The following is a 16,515-nucleotide window of genomic DNA, read 5'->3' on the forward strand; positions in this document are numbered from 1 at the left end:
TGGCCCCACGCTGCTGCTGGGAGCCAGAGCAGAGGAGGAGTTGACGGTGGAGTGGATGGAGGTGTGAGGCCAGGCTCATCAGTCACGCTGCAAAAACAGGTCGCACATCCAGGCAGGTAGGAACCTCCAATACAGATCCAGGCATAGTGTGACTGCAGCACCGGGGCTGGAGGAGACTGTGGACTTTCTCTGAGCTAGTTTAGAGGTATTTGGTTCTAATGATTAGCAGATTGGCGTAAGTATTCTGCAGATATAGATTAGTGTTTTGGCCATGTGTTTGGATGCATACTTTCTGTACATGTTTGAGCGTTTGGAGAACATTTGTCATGCTTTCACTCGTTTTGTCAGCCAGATGTTTTAGTTCAAAGTCTGTGGAAAACAGAACAGTGATGAGCCAAAGAATGAGCCTGAAATGTGGACATGAAGAAAAAATGACTCCTAAAGTACTTGAACAGTTTTGCAGAAGTACCAGTGAATGTTGTGTTTGTGGATTTCTCAACAAACCTGATGTGATGTCAGCTAGAGACTTCTCAGGAAGCCTGTAATTTCAGTTTTGGCTGAACCAGAGATGTTGTGATTAGATGGAGATCATTTAATGACTCTTGCTCATATGACGGTATGAAACTATGCTGAACATCACAGACAAATCGGTGATACAATGCTCAAAGGTGGGATCTTAAGGGATTTTTTTAAAGATTCAGTTAAACCTGAAATACAGGGATTTCAGATTATAGATCATTGCTCTATTCAGAGTAAGAGGGACTGGGGAGCATGTCAGGGGTATAAATAGCCTGTCTCTTCTGATGGGGTGTCTTAAAGGAGTATACACTTTTTTACGAAGTCTGCTGCTATTTAAGCTACGTCTATATCAGGAGATTTGAGGCAGCAGGGGCACGTTTCTGTCCCTCACAGTTTAGGCATGGGGGTGTTAAAGAGAGACAATGGCTGTTTCAGTGAGGTTTATTTTAAAGAAAGCCACAGTCTGCATTCCTCTTGGTCCTGAGTTTGTGTGCTGTTCCATCTTTTTAGGACAGCATATGTCAGCCCCTCTACCAGCTGTTTCTGGGGTCAGAGGTCATGGAAATGACAGCAGGGGCAGCGTTGCTGTTTCATCTCAATCAGTGACCCCAACACTGTTGCCCCAGTCACACAATAATGGCTCAGGAAAGAACAGAGTTTGAGCAGCTACTGACGATCTTCATAGCAGCATATACTTGTGAAGGATTATTTATATTAATTGTTTGTGGATTAAATAATTGCATGTATTATTGTAGCTACTATTGCAGTGGATAAAACAGTCATATGATAGTGGGTTTAATAAGAGAGGGAGCTAATAGAGCTGTTAGTTACTGGATGTAACTAAAAGTAATATTGGATGGAAAAAAAACACATATTGTGTATGTAGTAGTTATTCTAACTAATAGTACTAATAGTTGCTGATGTTAGTCCGGCTGTAGAAAAGGCTCTAAAAACGTAGTCGTGACTTTAGAAATGAGCTTTTACTTCAGCTTCTCACCTCACAGTCTGATACTTCCTACCAGGAGAACCACAGAGGCAGCTGTAGGTCAAGCTATATTTAGTTGCTGCATATTAAGTGTAATCATGTCATTAATCCTGAGTGAGTGGGACCCTCCCTGTTGGAGCCCACACCCGGCCTCATTAACAAAGGACACAGTTCATATGTATTTTAGTTTAGAAACCACCTGGAGTATCGCTGTTCTGTGTCTATACTCGCTCAGCCGTTGTATTTTCAGACTGGGTTTATTGGGATTACATTGGTGCAGTGTTATAAATCTACTTTAAGAAGTAATAAATGTCATATAGAGAAGATTTAGCACCTCTTTAACCTTTATGTGTACTGTAAGGTGCTTTTAAATGCCACTTTCACAGTTAATTCGTGGGTTAATTGCCCTGCCTGCAGTGGCACCTTATAATCCACCTCTGTGTTTAAAATGAGAAATGAGAGGTTTCTGTGCCTTATTGATTTCCTTTTTGTTTCACCCTGGTGTGTTTGCTCATTTAAAGCAGTTGGTAAACTTTGATCGCACAGTCATTCATCTGCAGTGACTCTGCCTGATGACTTGTTTCATGTGGTTTGCTTTGTGATTACGTGGGCCAGCCCGCGGGCTCGGTGTATAATGGGTCACATGGGCTCTAAACAAAGCCTGTGTGCCTTTCAGGTCCTCACAGTCCGGTGACAACTCAGCGGTCTGTTCGGTTTGCCAAGGACGCTGTCATAGCAACTGCGTCGGCAAAGACGGTTTCCCTGTAGCTCCGCCGACGAACGTCTGCTTGTTTGGAGTCCTGTTTTAATTATGTCACCGTGTGCCCAAGTTTACGTTTTCAACATTGCACCTGACAGGGGGAATCACTTTCCTTTCACTTTCCAACACTGGTATGTCTGCCAGCAAAATTATGGTCTTGGTACTGATATATAGAATTAACTGGATGTGTGAAAGCACTTATTTCTCCACTCCTCCTACAAGCCTCATAACTGTTTGGGTGAACATACTGAACATATTTCAGTGCCATCGCACTCACAGGGGAAGCGTGCAAGAGACAGACTAACTTGCTTCCTCAGATTATGCAAATTTGAATAGGAATGTGCAGGATGTAGTGTCTTACAGCTGTGTCCGTGTCTCCAGATTGAGAACATCGATGCCTGTCTCAGTTTTCTGGCAGCCAAGGGGGTCAACATCCAGGGTCTGTCTGCAGAGGGTAAGCTGGACTCCTGCACAACTGCCTTCAGTAGTTTCTTAGCAGTGAACAGTCCTGCAGCAACATTTTGTGCAGCTGAACTGAATTTCTCTACAACTTCCATCCTCTCTTTTGCCTTCTGTCAAGCTTTTTGTCTTTGCTTCACTTCTGCCTTTCTCCATGTAACATATCGTCCTCCTCTCTGACCCGCAGAGATTCGGAACGGTAATTTGAAGGCCATCCTCGGTCTCTTCTTCAGTTTGTCTCGCTACAAACAGCAGCAGCAACAAGCCCAGCGGCAGAACTCCCAGCCCTCCCTGCCACCCATTACCCAGTCGCAGAGCACACACCCTCCCCTGAGTCAGCAGAGCAGTGCACCGGCCCAGCTCAGCCACTCTCCGCATGGGACTCCTGCCCTCACAGCCCAGAAAGCAGCACAGGCTGAGATGCAGTCCAGGTGAGGCTCACTGGTCTGTTTGTTGTCAAGTTTGGAAATGGAAAATGTTTGGATGGGTAACCTTGAGGCTGGGTGAATGGGTTTGTCGCCGTAGCCTTCACCTTCTTGTTTTTTCTGCTGTTCTTATCCATCATTTTGTCATTGCTGTCTTCTGGTTCACACTTCCTGTCATTTATAACTGTAAACCTCTGTCCTCTTCCATATCTCTCCTTTTTTCTTCTCCTCTAGGGATGGCTCTCAGAGTAAACTGCTCAAGTTTTCCCTTGGTCACAAAAAGACATCTAGGTCAGCTTCTTCTGCCATTCTGTTTTCCTGCTCCTCCATCTCTTTCCTCCACTGTGCCTCCTGACCTGTCTCAATCCAGGGAATAGGAAGTTAGAAATTGCCCCTAATCAAAGATGCTATTTCTTTTTGTACTGTGATAAGTTTCATGTTGTTTTATTTATCTGTGATTAAGGGCAATCTCTATTACAAGCACTATCTAATATGCATGAGTGGCAATGTTGAGCACATAGTAACTGAAGCTGCAGGCTCCATTTTCAGACTGTCCTGCCTGTCTGTCTGCCTCATTTGGCAAACCTGCTAAATGAGCTGTCAAAGACCTTTAGATAACCCTTAAGTAAGTGTGTGTGCTTGTGCGTGTGTGTGTGCGTGTGTGTGTGTGTGTGGGGGGGGGGGGGGTTTTGCCTGGCAAACGCACCCCCTATATAGCGTGACATCAATAATTAACACAGAGCGAATCTGTGTCTGGAATGTGTGTCCTATAATATGACAATATGATGTTTGGATCCAGCTTTAGTCCTACAATATTTACCTGTGCCTCTTTGTTAGCATGCACTGCCATATTATGTGATGACGATAATGCACCTTGAAATTGGATTTAGGTTGCAGTTTTGCATGATGCCCATCCCCTGACTCTGTTTGCATTGCACCTGCCCCAAACCAACGCCCCTCTAAAGCAATACAACCGCCCCACCTCCTGGTCAGCATGAGCAGAGCATGGTGCTCTCATTCAAGCTACTGTTGGCCTTTTATTTGATGTATTTTTAATGGCCCCAGTGAAAAGTTATACAGACAGACAGTAAAACTCAGCTACAGGTAACTTTAGACATCCTCTGCTTGAACCACAGCAAATATAACCTGATGCATTTCAAAGAGATTTTCACACAAACCTGTTTTGTTTTCACAGACGTGAAATAAATGTCTTAAAAGTGAATCTACCTCAATATATGGGATCATTTACATTAGAACTGAGCAAATAATGATAATCGTAGATCCCTGGGTAATCAGTATAGTTTAGCCAGATAATGTGAAAGAATCTAAATGTAGGGCTTGCAGCACACATGGAATCCAGCTGTGGCCCAAACCTCCTGATATTTTAACAGGTTTAACAGCTCGTATAACCTTCATCAAGGACACGTGGGCCAGATTAATATTTCACTGGCAGACAGACATTTTCACTTGTTTTTGTTCGGTGTGGTTGCGTGTGAGGCATTTTTGGCATTTATGACTTTATTACATTTCTGACATAATAACACAAAACACCAGAAACCTCCCCCCAGCCATACACTCTGACATATGGTATTCCACTGACATTATGAAATAAACATAGTTTTTCCTCTCACCATTAAATTGAACATTCCCTCTAGTAGGCTACCTGGTCTTGCCATAATTGAAATTCAATGTCAGGTCAGTGCTGTTAAGCTACTGTTGACCTAATAATATTGTAAAACCTATTACTGTGGAGAGGCTAGATAAACAATGGTCAGTCAAAGTGAATGACATGCCGGAAATTAGAGTTTCTATTATGCATACAAGCTTTAATCTGCTTATCAGCATCTGTGTTGCAGTCTCAGGATGATGATGTCTCAGCAACTGAATTAGCATTTTAGAAGCAGCCTCTGTGCCTTGACTTGGGTAGCTTACACCTTGGCTCACAGAGTGATCACCAAATTGACCTACAATGTAGAAACTAGGTGTCATAATTTTCACCGAGGCTAATCCATGGCCAGTATATCCTGTTTAATCCATGCAGGGCTATAAAGGAGCAGGATGTGTGATTGGAGGCTGTTGAACTCTCCTCTCCCCTGAGTTCATCTGTCTTCATTAGGTTACCATAGGTTTGTGTGAGGAAGCAGAGCTAGAGGGAAGGCAAACAATAGCTGGGTTTAAATTAGTTATACAATCAGCAGCCTCTAACCCAAACATCAGACTTTTAGTTTGAAGGTTACCCACATGTCAACATGTTGTCTTTCCAGCATTCGCTGTTACCACAGGTGTTTCAAATAATACAGGTACAAAGAATAAAGAAAGACTGCAGAGTCTGTGGCACCAATATGAGCCTCTGGGTATTGCAGGCATCAGTTTGAAGTACACTTGACCTTGCCAGCTACAAGGCAAGCAGAGAAAGGCCCTTTGGAAATCAATAAATTAGGTCAAATAAAGTTTCCGTCAGGAATGTGCTCCACCGAAGGTTACAAAACACAAACACACGTCAAATCAAATAAAGCCTGTGTGGGATCATTAAGTTGCAAATCAGTTTTAACAGGCTACTCGTATTCTTTAAAGGAGGCCTAAGTAATAACTTTATTTGTTTATCACACAACGTAATGAAATGGTGTACAAAGAGATCTTTTTCCTGCCCCATGTAAGATGTGCAGTGTATAAGGCATTTTGCAGAAAATTGAGCTATGCAGGAACACGCTGCTGTGCGTTGTTGGTTATAAATGCAAGAAGGGGAGCTGGTCCGCAGTCGTTGTTTACTGTGCATGTGGCATCTTCACATAAAATGCCTCTAAACTGTCCCAGCTAAGCAGTATACCCTCTACCAGCAGAACCTATTATAGACATGGTAACCTGATGTGTTTCTGTCTGCTGATGTTCTCATGACCTGTAGTCACTGGAATAAACACACTCTGTGTTCTGGCCTGTTTATGCCTCTGTTCTTTCTTTCTTTATTCTTTTCACTCTCTCTCTCTCTCTCTCTCCCTTTCTTTGCTCCCTCTCTCTCTCCCCCCTCTCTCTCAGACTTCCCGGGCCCACAGCGAGGGTGTCCGCTGCTGGCAGTGACATCCCTCCAAGAGGCTCAGTCAGTGCTGCTGGGAACAGACGCAGTCAGGGCTTCAGTGACAAGACCAAAGCCGGCTCACACCTGAACAGAGGTAGGCCTGGTGAACAAACATGCATACTGACATTTTTGATTTTGTGCTAATAATGGAAATAGTTTTGTGTGTGTGTGTGGGGAGGTTGGAGTGAAGGTTAATGTTTATGGCTAGAGTTAGTTTCCAGGAACTGAATGTTAATCCATGGAAAGTCCCCACAAAGAATGAAGACAAATGTGTGTATGTGCATGTGAACCAAAGATGCTAGTTCTGTTCAAGTTGCTGTGTTTAGGATCATTAAAGACGAGTTAGGAATCTTTTGAGTGCTTTTTCTTGGTGTAGTTGAAAATGCAACTTAGCTCTGTTGCTTTGACACCAAGAGAAAATGTTAAGAAAATAATGCAGAGCCCCCAGCATGCATTGCTGCAATGACTAATGGAGAATACATTAGCATGATGCCAGTGTATGTTCATTAACAAATACTCAGTGGGCTCTTTTAATACACACCATGTCAGGTCAATTCACTTAATTCTGTGCATAAATTAAGGCTTTATATTTTCCTAAGGATTATAATCACAGTTCATCAGAGATCCTTCTCTGGACCTGTGGTCAGGTACTAGTCTAAGGACACTATCAGCTGTTACTCCACAGGCAGGTACAGAGGTGGTGCATGAACAAAACGTGCCCTGTGAGACATAACTGATACGTCTTTACGTGAACTGTCTGCTGCCAGACTTTCATTAATGAACCAAATGTTTTCTAACACTGTCTCTTCTGCTGACGATTCAGAGTTTTATCCCCGTCTGAGTCTGGGATGTGCTTCAACTGTCAGTCACCTGACATTAAAAGGACTTTTATTTGTTGAACCAGATGCCTGAAATAACTTCCTCACGCTGCTACTCAGTTTAGTGGTGTTTACAGCCAGTGAATGAGTTTGGAATTTACAAGTGTAGTCTTATTTGCTGCTGGAGGATCAAGAATAGACCTGTTTGCATTTATTCTAAACTGGCTTTGACCCACTTTGACTTGTTATACTCAGTGTTGTGCAGCATACAGACTGGGTGTCTTTGGCAGTATGTTTAGTTGTGTTGAAATAGATTCTGTCACCACTCGATGGGCCAAAGCTTTATATAGACTGTGTTAGAGTCTGGAGTCTAAACTCATTACCCCGCATTAGACAGAGACATTTGACCACCCAGAGGGAGACGTGGGGAGAGAAAGTGTGTTGCCTGTGTTTAAACAGTGACAAATTAATTGGGACCAACACTGTGGGCAGGACTTTGAAGCATTTCTTCTGACATGCGGCTCCAACGGGGATTGGGGAGTTTTCATTGGATAGTTTTTTGTTTGTAGACATCATCATATATTTGATTTGATTTGATATATGTGGGTTCATGAACATATATATATATATGGAAATAATTAGCTTGATGGAGTGAAGGATTGGGGTTAGGGTTGAATTAAGTTATAGAAGTAGAAAGAGTAGTAATAACAGCAGTGGAGGTATTCAAAGAATACCCAGTTCACTTTCTTGCTAAGACAGAAGATGAGAAGATAAATCTCACTCTTGTATTTGTATTTAAATATAAAGTTACATAGCCACCTTTTATTTAAGATCAGCACAAGGAGACACAGCCAGGCAATGTGCCTGCCAGCACGTGATATTGTCTTTGTTTAATTCATACAAAAAGCAAAGTGTAGGAAGAAGAAGAAGAAGTCAGAGTTTTACAGGAGGTTTTGTGTTGGGCTATTTCTTCCCCTGGCCAGTAGCTTCCTGGTTCATATTTATGGTACAGACATGAAAACAACATGAGACATATCAACCTCTGGGCTCAATATTGAGCAAGAGAGCAACTAGGAGGTGTGGACTCATGACTTTGTAATGTGTAAGGTGAAGGGTCAGGGAGCATGGAGGACCCTGACCACTGCTCATGGACAGACTTCCAGCTGAATCACTTTCAGAGGTTCTTCTTGGACTTTCCTTACTGAGCCATCACTGCTACCACGGGGCTCTGTGGGGGTGTTGGTAGCCCTGCTGTTTATCATGGTTAATGTCACTTCTCCTCTACCCTAAATATTATTGTTAAGCTGTGTTTCAACAGAGCCCATGTGTTCATATACAGCGTTCTTATACAAAGGCTTGCTGTTGCTAACACACTTGGTGCAGCTGCTGTCGACAAAAACTAGATCTGAACAGAATGCAGGTGTTTTTACACACAGTGTAAAATCTGTTGTATGGGTACAGCTCAAAAACTGTTATTTAGGCTGTGGTTACGGTTCAGTGTTAAAAGTGTGACCCCGACCTCAGTATTTAACACAGTACAGTTACACAACAACACAAACCACAGCCTCTAAAAAAAACACAGAGTTGAGTCAACATGTCTGTAAAACAGTGTCAACAGAAATTGAATATTATTGCCGTCATGAAGGGAGGATGTACTGCAGGACTATCGGATTAGACTGCATTCATTTTAGCTCAGTCTGCCCAGGCAGGTGATTTCATTTCACGCTAAGTTGTCAAAAGCAGCAGAGTTTAAAAAAAAAAAACAAACAAAAAAACATGACCAGAGTTAATTTCCCAGAGTGCAGGTGCATGGGTGTGTGTACTCAGTAGACCATATGACTGGCAGCAGCAGGTAGGCTGCACATTGTCAGTCAAACAGCCCCCCACCCACCCACCAGGCCTGTTGTTGTCATGCAGCCAAGTCCTTCCCCCAGTCATAGCACTGCACCACACTCCTCCTCCTCCTCCTCCTCCTCCTCTTCCTCCACCTCCTGCACCTCCTGCACACTTTATATGGTGGGCACTGGTTTTGGGAGTCTTGCCTCCTCTCCTGTCCATCTCTGCTCCGTTCCTCGGTTCCTCCTGGACGTCTGCAGCACCTCTGAGGTTTGTCAGTTCACTTTGAGCAGTTGAATAATTTGTGCTTTCCTCTGAAATATGGGGCTGTAGCAGATTTAGACAGCTTGTACCGCTTTGATGTTTTTTTTGATGGTGTCTAACAATGTCAAGCTGGTTGCCCTAAACATTAAACATTAGATTATTTTTAAAGCAAAGAGGTTGTTTGCATTACCAAACTTACATTCGATGTAATTTAGAATTTTGTTTTGCGACCAAGGTGTCAGTAAAAATATATGGCTGAGGGAACAGTTTAGTTTTGGCCTGCAGGCTGCATGTTGAGACTTAAGAGCTACACGTTATGTTACACCTCATTGTTTTGAGACAAGTGTTGCTGCAGGTTCAGGTGACCACAGAGAAACACCTGCAGCTTCTGTCGTGAGGCCGAGATCTGCTCTGTGTCAACGGCTGTGACACCAGAATGGAGTCATGTTACTGCACGGCTGTACAGTGAGGAAACAGATCTGAATCTCCTCCTCTGCTCCGCGTTAACATGAGGTGACTGAGTCTGGTGTCCACTAAGTGACACGGAGCAGAGAGGCAGAGCGAGTGAAGGGGGCACCTGGGGTTGTGTGTTTGCGTATGAGCCTGTTTCTGTTTGGCCATGTATTTGTGTGTGTTTGTGTAGCTGCTGGCCTCGCTGAATGAATGGCCTTCTGATGAGCTGTAGCGTCACTGTTTGAATGTATTCATGTGGAGAAACTTTAAAAAGATTCAGCCTCCGTGCAAAAGCCGGCTGTCCCCCTCACTTTTTGGAGCACAATGACTGAAGGGAGAATGAGAGCAAAAGAGTGCAGTCCTCTGAAATCAAGACATGATGAGTTAGCAAACACCCGCAGCCTTTATGTCGATCTGACATCATTTGTGCAGGTTTTACAAATGAAATATCCATGAAGATGTTGGCACATGAAACTGAAGCTGACAGGAAAATCATGATCTCCCTCTGAACCACATGTGAAAACACTTTGGATTTTAAAGCACAAGCATGTTTTTAGTCTTATAATATCTGAGTGTGTGTGTAGGGAGGGTAAATTTAGGTCAGTCATTTGGTTGATGACTGTCCAAGAAGATTTAGTTTGACCAGTTTAACCATGAGCTGGATTGGGGGCCGTCTGTTAAAAACAGACAGTGTAAATCTTTGTGTTTTTTGCTTGTTTTGTGTGTGTGTGTGTGTGTGTGTGCGCGCGCACACGTGCGTGCGTGTGTGTGTGTGTGTGTGTGTGTGTGTGTGTGTGTGTGTCAATGTTCTTGCATAGCTCTGCAGTGTGTCTGCTCCTCTTTCATGTCCAGGAATTGTATAGAAGTTACAGGATTTGAGATTGATCGTAAACGTGACATGCATGCACAGACATGTATGCACACACACACACACGCACACACACACACACACAGAAGAGGGTTGACACTTGCGTGAAGTTACGTGGTTTTCCTCTGCATTAACACACAGGAACACAAGCACAGACATGAGTGTGACGATCCGTTAAAAGAGCTTTGAGGCCTCTTCGGCTGATTTCCAAAATTGCCTAGATGTTATCAGGACACACTAAGAGGAGTAGACAGCTGGACAGGCCCTGAGACAAACTCAGAGGGTGAGACAGGTTTTTATGCTAGACAGGAAGTCAAAAGGTGGTCTGTGAACCCTTTCCCTTTTTGGGTTCTCCTCTACTGTCATTATTTTAATCTCTAATGACGGCAGTAATTAAGCAGTTTAGATGTAAGCACTAAAATTCTTTCAACATGTTTCAAGGAGACAGCTCGACCAGTGTCTGAGCAGTTTAAGTCCAGGATTTGGCCCGAGGCTGCACGGGGTCATTAGGTCACTGACCCATTTTTAGGGCATATTAAGACAATTACGTGTTTATTTTTGCAGGAAAAGTGCTTCCTCAACTGCATTTTGTGCTAGTAATCAGGATCTGGTTTCTAAAAGTCCAGTCAGGAAAAGCTAGATTCATCTGTTGCAATCACTTATGACCAGAATGTTAACTAGTGATTTTTCTGTCAAGTCTTTATTTTCATAAACAATGAGCCTGGGAACTTTCCTCAGCTTGAGACAGCTCATGGCTGTATTTAAAAAAAAGACTTTTGTCCACTGAAACATTTAGTGAAAACTTCATTAAATGTACAAATGCAGCAACTGATTTTATAATAAAAAAAGCTGTGAACAAAACTTTATTTATTCTCCGGTGTCCGTCACTCGTGGCACGTTTGACCCAACGTTGAAGATCGACCACTTTCCTTCTCCCTTGGCGACACAACTGGAGCGTGTCAGTCCTGGGCACTAGGTTCAGTCACGACAATGACCAACTGTTCCAATATCCAGGGCCTCCAGGTCCTGCCTTTCTTCTTCTGTCGCCTTCTGACCCAGAATCCGAGCTGACCCCGTTCACAGACAGCACTGCCCATCCCGCTGGCCCACATCAAAGCTTTATGCTAAACCTGCAGTGCCAGTCCCCATTATTCCCTTGGCCTGCTCCATAATGCATCTCTCATTCAGCCGCCTCCAATAGGAAGCCAGCTATTAGCAACCTGACCCACTTTTCCAATTCAGAACTGCTAGCACAGCTAATTGGGCCCTAATCACTAGGTAATGGGTGCATTGTTTCAGATTTCTCTCACTAAATGTTGTGCGGGAGTTTAAACGGGGAAATAAGCAGGTTGAGTGTTTAATATTCTGTTTAATATTTAATGAGACACATAACATAAATATGGAGTTAATGCAGCTGTACTTCTCCTGCACATATCATGAACATGTCACAGAGAATGAGCCGTCTGTGTGAGAACCACAAGTCTCATTTGCTTTTTGTGGACGACACAACAGATTCATTTATATCACGATATTGACGATATTGATATAATCTCATTCACTCCTTGAACCTACGTTGGGGAAAATTCATGCACACAAACAAAAATATCATAGGGGTCTGAATACTTTCTGAAGCCACCGTGTGTGTGTGTGTGTGTGTGTGTGTGTGTGTGTGTGTGTTTGTGTGTGTGTGTGTGTGTGTGTGTGTACACACACTAAGCAAGAGGGGTGTTTCAACAGAAATGTTATGATTCATTCCAGCCAGTGCTCCCTGCACAGGCCCTTTCTCTCTCTCTGGCCGTTGGTGTTTGAATATTCAAATGTTACTGGTCTGGACTCTGAGCTGCTGGTAGCAGCCCCCTGCACACACTGACAACCTCAGCAGCCCTCAGGATACTCCTGTTTTCATAGTAAGTGCAGTGACTTACTTGACTTACAGCAAGAATTTCATCTTTTCTCCTCCTCCTTCAGTTTTTGGTAAGTGTGTTGGCTGAAATGCTGCTGAGTCACTTGTTGCTTGTTGATCTACCCAGACAGTTTCTTTTTGGGTGTTTTTTGGGTTAAATGAGCACAAGTTCACCACAGAAAACAGAAATCTGCTCCTCTCCAAGTGAAACTGCACTACTCTCCTGTTTAGGAATCTAATTTATGAGGCACTAAGTGCATGGATCCAGACAGTGTTTCTTTGTAAAGCAGAGGGACTCTGACCAAATCTAGTCCATAAAAGTCCGAGCCTTATAAGTGCAGCAGTGCTGTCTCTCGACTCGCCTGCTTGGCAAGACTTGAAAGCACTTGAGTCTGCTCCCCATTGTTTTTATAAACAGTGTGATGAGCTCCTCTCATTGTTAGTGCTAAGGGGTTTTTAACAGTTTTGGTGGCTAGCCTGCAGGGAAGTAATGGTACGTTTGGCTGTGTCTGCACAGGCCACTTCCAGGCCCTTATAAGGCCACTTTGTGTGGGGTCAGAAAGGACTGAGCATCTGGTTTCTTTTCTGCCCCCCAGATCCTCTCTCTGCTTGACTTTTCCTTCTCATCTGTACCTTCATATCTCAGTGTTTAATGAAATGTCTCTTGTCTGGTTCAGACTCCACAGAGGGCATGACTTCTCAGCCTTCTGTGATGACTGAGCATGCTCCATCGTCTGCAGTGACCGTCAGCTCCTCCACCAGCATCCCCGCCGCTACCTCCACCCCGATTCCTTCCTCTGCTTCCTCGTCCTCGTCCTCCTCTTCCACTGCCATTCCCCAGCCCAACAGCAACAGCAAGCCCTGGAGAAGCAAGTCGATGAGCACTAAGAACACCACCTCTCCTTCTCCCTCCTCCACCAGCACCCCCCTGTCTGCCATGCAGTCTGCCAAGCAGGAGAAAGACAACTCCTGCAAGGCTGCTCCGGCAGCTGACGCTCCCCCTAAGGCCGTCACTCAGAAATCCATGCTAGAGAAGCTTAAACTCTTCAACAGTAAAGGAGGCTCCAAATCTTCCTCCAGTGGAGTAGGAGCCCAGACTGACAGCTCTGCCCCAGCCAGGCACCTTGGAACAGGACAGGTGGAGAAAGCTGATACTGGTTCCAACACCGACCCTCTGGAGGAAGATGATGGCAATGTCCGGCCAGGAATGAATGGGACCAGCAACGGTACGACCTGCGGGGTAGCCCCCTCAGCAGGAACTACTGTCTCTACAACTGCCAGCAGCCCCAAAATCGCCTTGAGGGGCATCGCTCAGCGCACTTTTAGCAGAGCTTTGACTGCCAAGAAGGGTTCTGCCAAAGGCCCTGAGAAAGACAAAGACAAGGAGAGAGGGAAGGAGAAAGAGAAGGAGAAAGGAAAGGAGGTGGGGAAACGTACCTTGGCCCCCGACAGGACGGAGCTCAGGGGGGAGGAGCCTAAGGAGGAAGTAGCACCCACGACAATAGACACGGACAGCTCAAACAAAAGGACCTCTAAAATCGCCAGCTTCATTCCAAAGGGGGGTAAAGTGGCCAAAAAGGAGAGTTCCACCCCTGCACACAGCGGAATACCAAAGCCAGGAGGCAAAGCCCCAGGAGCTGGGGGGAAAGCCTCCTCAGTAAAGGAGGCGGGGGAGAGGCCTCGGAGCATGCGGTTAGGAAGTGGTCTGGCCATGCACCGCAGCCCCCTGGACAGAGACAGGGACAGCAGACACTCCAGCTCTACCTCCAGCCTGGCCTCCACAGAGGGTAAGACCAGCGCCGCCCCTGTGGCAGGAGGAGGCTCTACGCAGAGTACAGCCAGCAATACTGTCAGCGTGCAGCTACCTCAGACTCAACAGCACCACAGCCACCCCAACACAGCCACTGTTGCACCTTTCATGTACAGGTGAGCTCACATATCGTTCATTTAACGTTTAACTGCGCAGTTTGTCTGTTTAGTGGCTCCAATGTCATCTTCATAGGACACATGCACACACCAGAGTCAGCATCCATTAAGAGACAAAACCAATAAAAGCAGAAGTTAACCAGGCGTCCAGATGTGCAAGTGTCTCTTTTACGTTAAAAGAGACAACCCTATCAATGTGTCAGGCATCATGTAGTCAGACTCCTTACACAGTGAGTCACAAGGGACCTTAAACATGAACCCCACATCAGCCTGCTTGAAGGTTTTGAATTCTACTGTTGCACATATGGAAAAGTCGTATAAAGCCATTGGTTGTTTTTGTTGACGTGTGGGTAGGAAGTGTGTTGTCTCCCTGGGTGTACTCATGTATCTGGGCAAATATGTGTGGATGCTGTGTGACTCTGACCTCTGTCCTTGTCCCAGTGTGATAAGGACTGAGGATCCAGCTGGTCTCAGTGAGTCCTTTTTAACAACCACTTATTAGCATCTTCCTTTGTCCTTTGTGCAATCCTGGCCTCAAGCTAACCGCTCCACCTAAAACAACCTCAGGCTCAGTCCTCAGAGACTTTGTCCTCTGGTGTGTACCTGTCAATCATCATTGCCAGTAGGATTATACCTCGTCCACCTGTCAGAAACATGTGTGACGCTAAATAAAAGCTAAATTGTACATGAATAATGTTCAAAATCAACTTGTTCTGACACCTACTGAGCAGTGATGCTCTGTTTTAAAATAAAACATGTTGCTTTAAATAGTGAATTCAATCCAAGAAGAACATGGAAATAACCTGCTGTCATTTTTGCGGAGCAGTGTAAAAGGACTAGTCAACAAGGCAGAGAAGTCTGGGGTCGGGCAGAGACCAAAGGCTGCATAAGGCTGAGCCATTCAAACGTCATCGCCTCACAAAGCACCGGCCAGTTTATTGATTTATCCTTCAAAGAGGCAAAATTTTCACTGGCATTTGAGGCTTAGGGGGTGGTCATTGTAGATCCTGGTCACAAGACTTGAAACAATGCAGATTTAATTCTTAATCAGGCTTTGTCCCTCTTTTGAGGCAATCTGCTGAACATTAGGTTCCCACCACATTCGCAATAATTCAGAATCAATGATTTGCCCGCTGTGATCCCTCACACGGTTTGTTTTGCCAGATCCCAAACAGACGGCGAGGGAACAGCAAACACTGAGACCAGCTCAGGAGTTGGAGACGTTTCCTTTACCAAGAACAGCCAGCCCTGCATCGAGGACCTTTCAGGTGACTGATCCTGTACAGGATAGGCTCTGCCTCTTCAAACTAGATAAGTTATTTTTTACATTTCTGGAAAATCTTTCTGGGATTTTGTATCTTCTCACCCAGGTGAAGACCCGGAGACGAGGCGATTGCGTACTGTCAAAAACATAGCAGACCTGCGGCAAAACCTAGAGGAGACCATGTCCAGCCTGCGTGGAACTCAGGTCACACACAGGTAAAAAAAAAATACATCCATTCTGGTAACCCCATAAAATAAATAAAGAGTAATTCAACGAGTCTGCTCGAGAATTTGTTGACTCACTTATTAGGGACTTTCTCTAAAGGTCAGTAATATATTTTTCATTTTTCTAACTGTTTTTGGAAACAACATAACACAGATAACAGAAGAAGTGCAGTGTTTTCGTTAAAGCGTTTTGTGTTCCCAGCAGTGTTCAGAGAGAAGGTTATGAAATGTGATTCAGTTTAGGGATCATCAAAGTGTAGCGCCTTAAACAGGCTTAATCAGGGCAACTGGTGGGGATTTGAGCCCGTGTCTGTGTAGGTTTACAGGTATTACCTCCTTTTCTTCTTGCTGCCTCATCCTTTTTTGGAGAGATCTTTTACTTGGATCGCAGGGCATGTCTTTCATGTTGTCTTTGATTCAAGTTTAGCTCTAATCACATTCCCTCCCACAGAATGTTGACCTCTGCTCCGGCCTCATGTCTCCCAGCTGTCTAGATTAAGTGTAGGCTCAGTTGAAAGGCTTCTGTGGTTTCTGTTTTCTTGTTTCAGACTGTAACAGTGTAAATCTCATATCTTTGTGTCCACTGAGGAGATTGTGTAGTTTGTTTTTAAACTATCTACAATATCTCTACGTTATTTGAACAGATTTTATTGAACTGATCTGCCTTCAGGCAAGAAACTCAGGTTTGATGATGTTCTGCTTTTTCTAGTCATTTGATCAGTTGAACTGTAATGATCA

At 44.4% G+C, this 16,515-nt stretch overlaps 1 protein-coding gene across 7 annotated transcripts in view; it reads left to right on the forward strand.

The window, feature by feature from the left end:
• The window catches only part of nav2a (neuron navigator 2a), a 92,241-nt gene that overhangs the window by 29,945 nt on the left and 45,781 nt on the right, over window positions 1-16,515 (forward strand). For 5 of the 7 annotated variants that reach the window (XM_026319868.1, XM_026319869.1, XM_026319871.1 and 2 more), the window contains exons 4-10: window positions 2,646-2,718; window positions 2,911-3,154; window positions 3,383-3,439; window positions 6,182-6,315; window positions 13,041-14,289; window positions 15,454-15,557; window positions 15,660-15,768. In XM_026319868.1, coding sequence (XP_026175653.1) covers window positions 2,646-2,718; window positions 2,911-3,154; window positions 3,383-3,439; window positions 6,182-6,315; window positions 13,041-14,289; window positions 15,454-15,557; window positions 15,660-15,768 — 1,970 coding nt within the window. Of the gene's footprint in view, window positions 1-2,645; window positions 2,719-2,910; window positions 3,155-3,382; window positions 3,440-6,181; window positions 6,316-9,074; window positions 9,146-13,040; window positions 14,290-15,453; window positions 15,558-15,659; window positions 15,769-16,515 lie in introns of those variants that run through there. The other 2 variants (XM_026319870.1, XM_026319875.1) reach the window with 2 other exon arrangements.

This window comes from Mastacembelus armatus, chromosome 3 (assembly GCF_900324485.2).
Source record: "Mastacembelus armatus chromosome 3, fMasArm1.2, whole genome shotgun sequence".
NCBI lineage: Eukaryota > Metazoa > Chordata > Actinopteri > Synbranchiformes > Mastacembelidae > Mastacembelus > Mastacembelus armatus.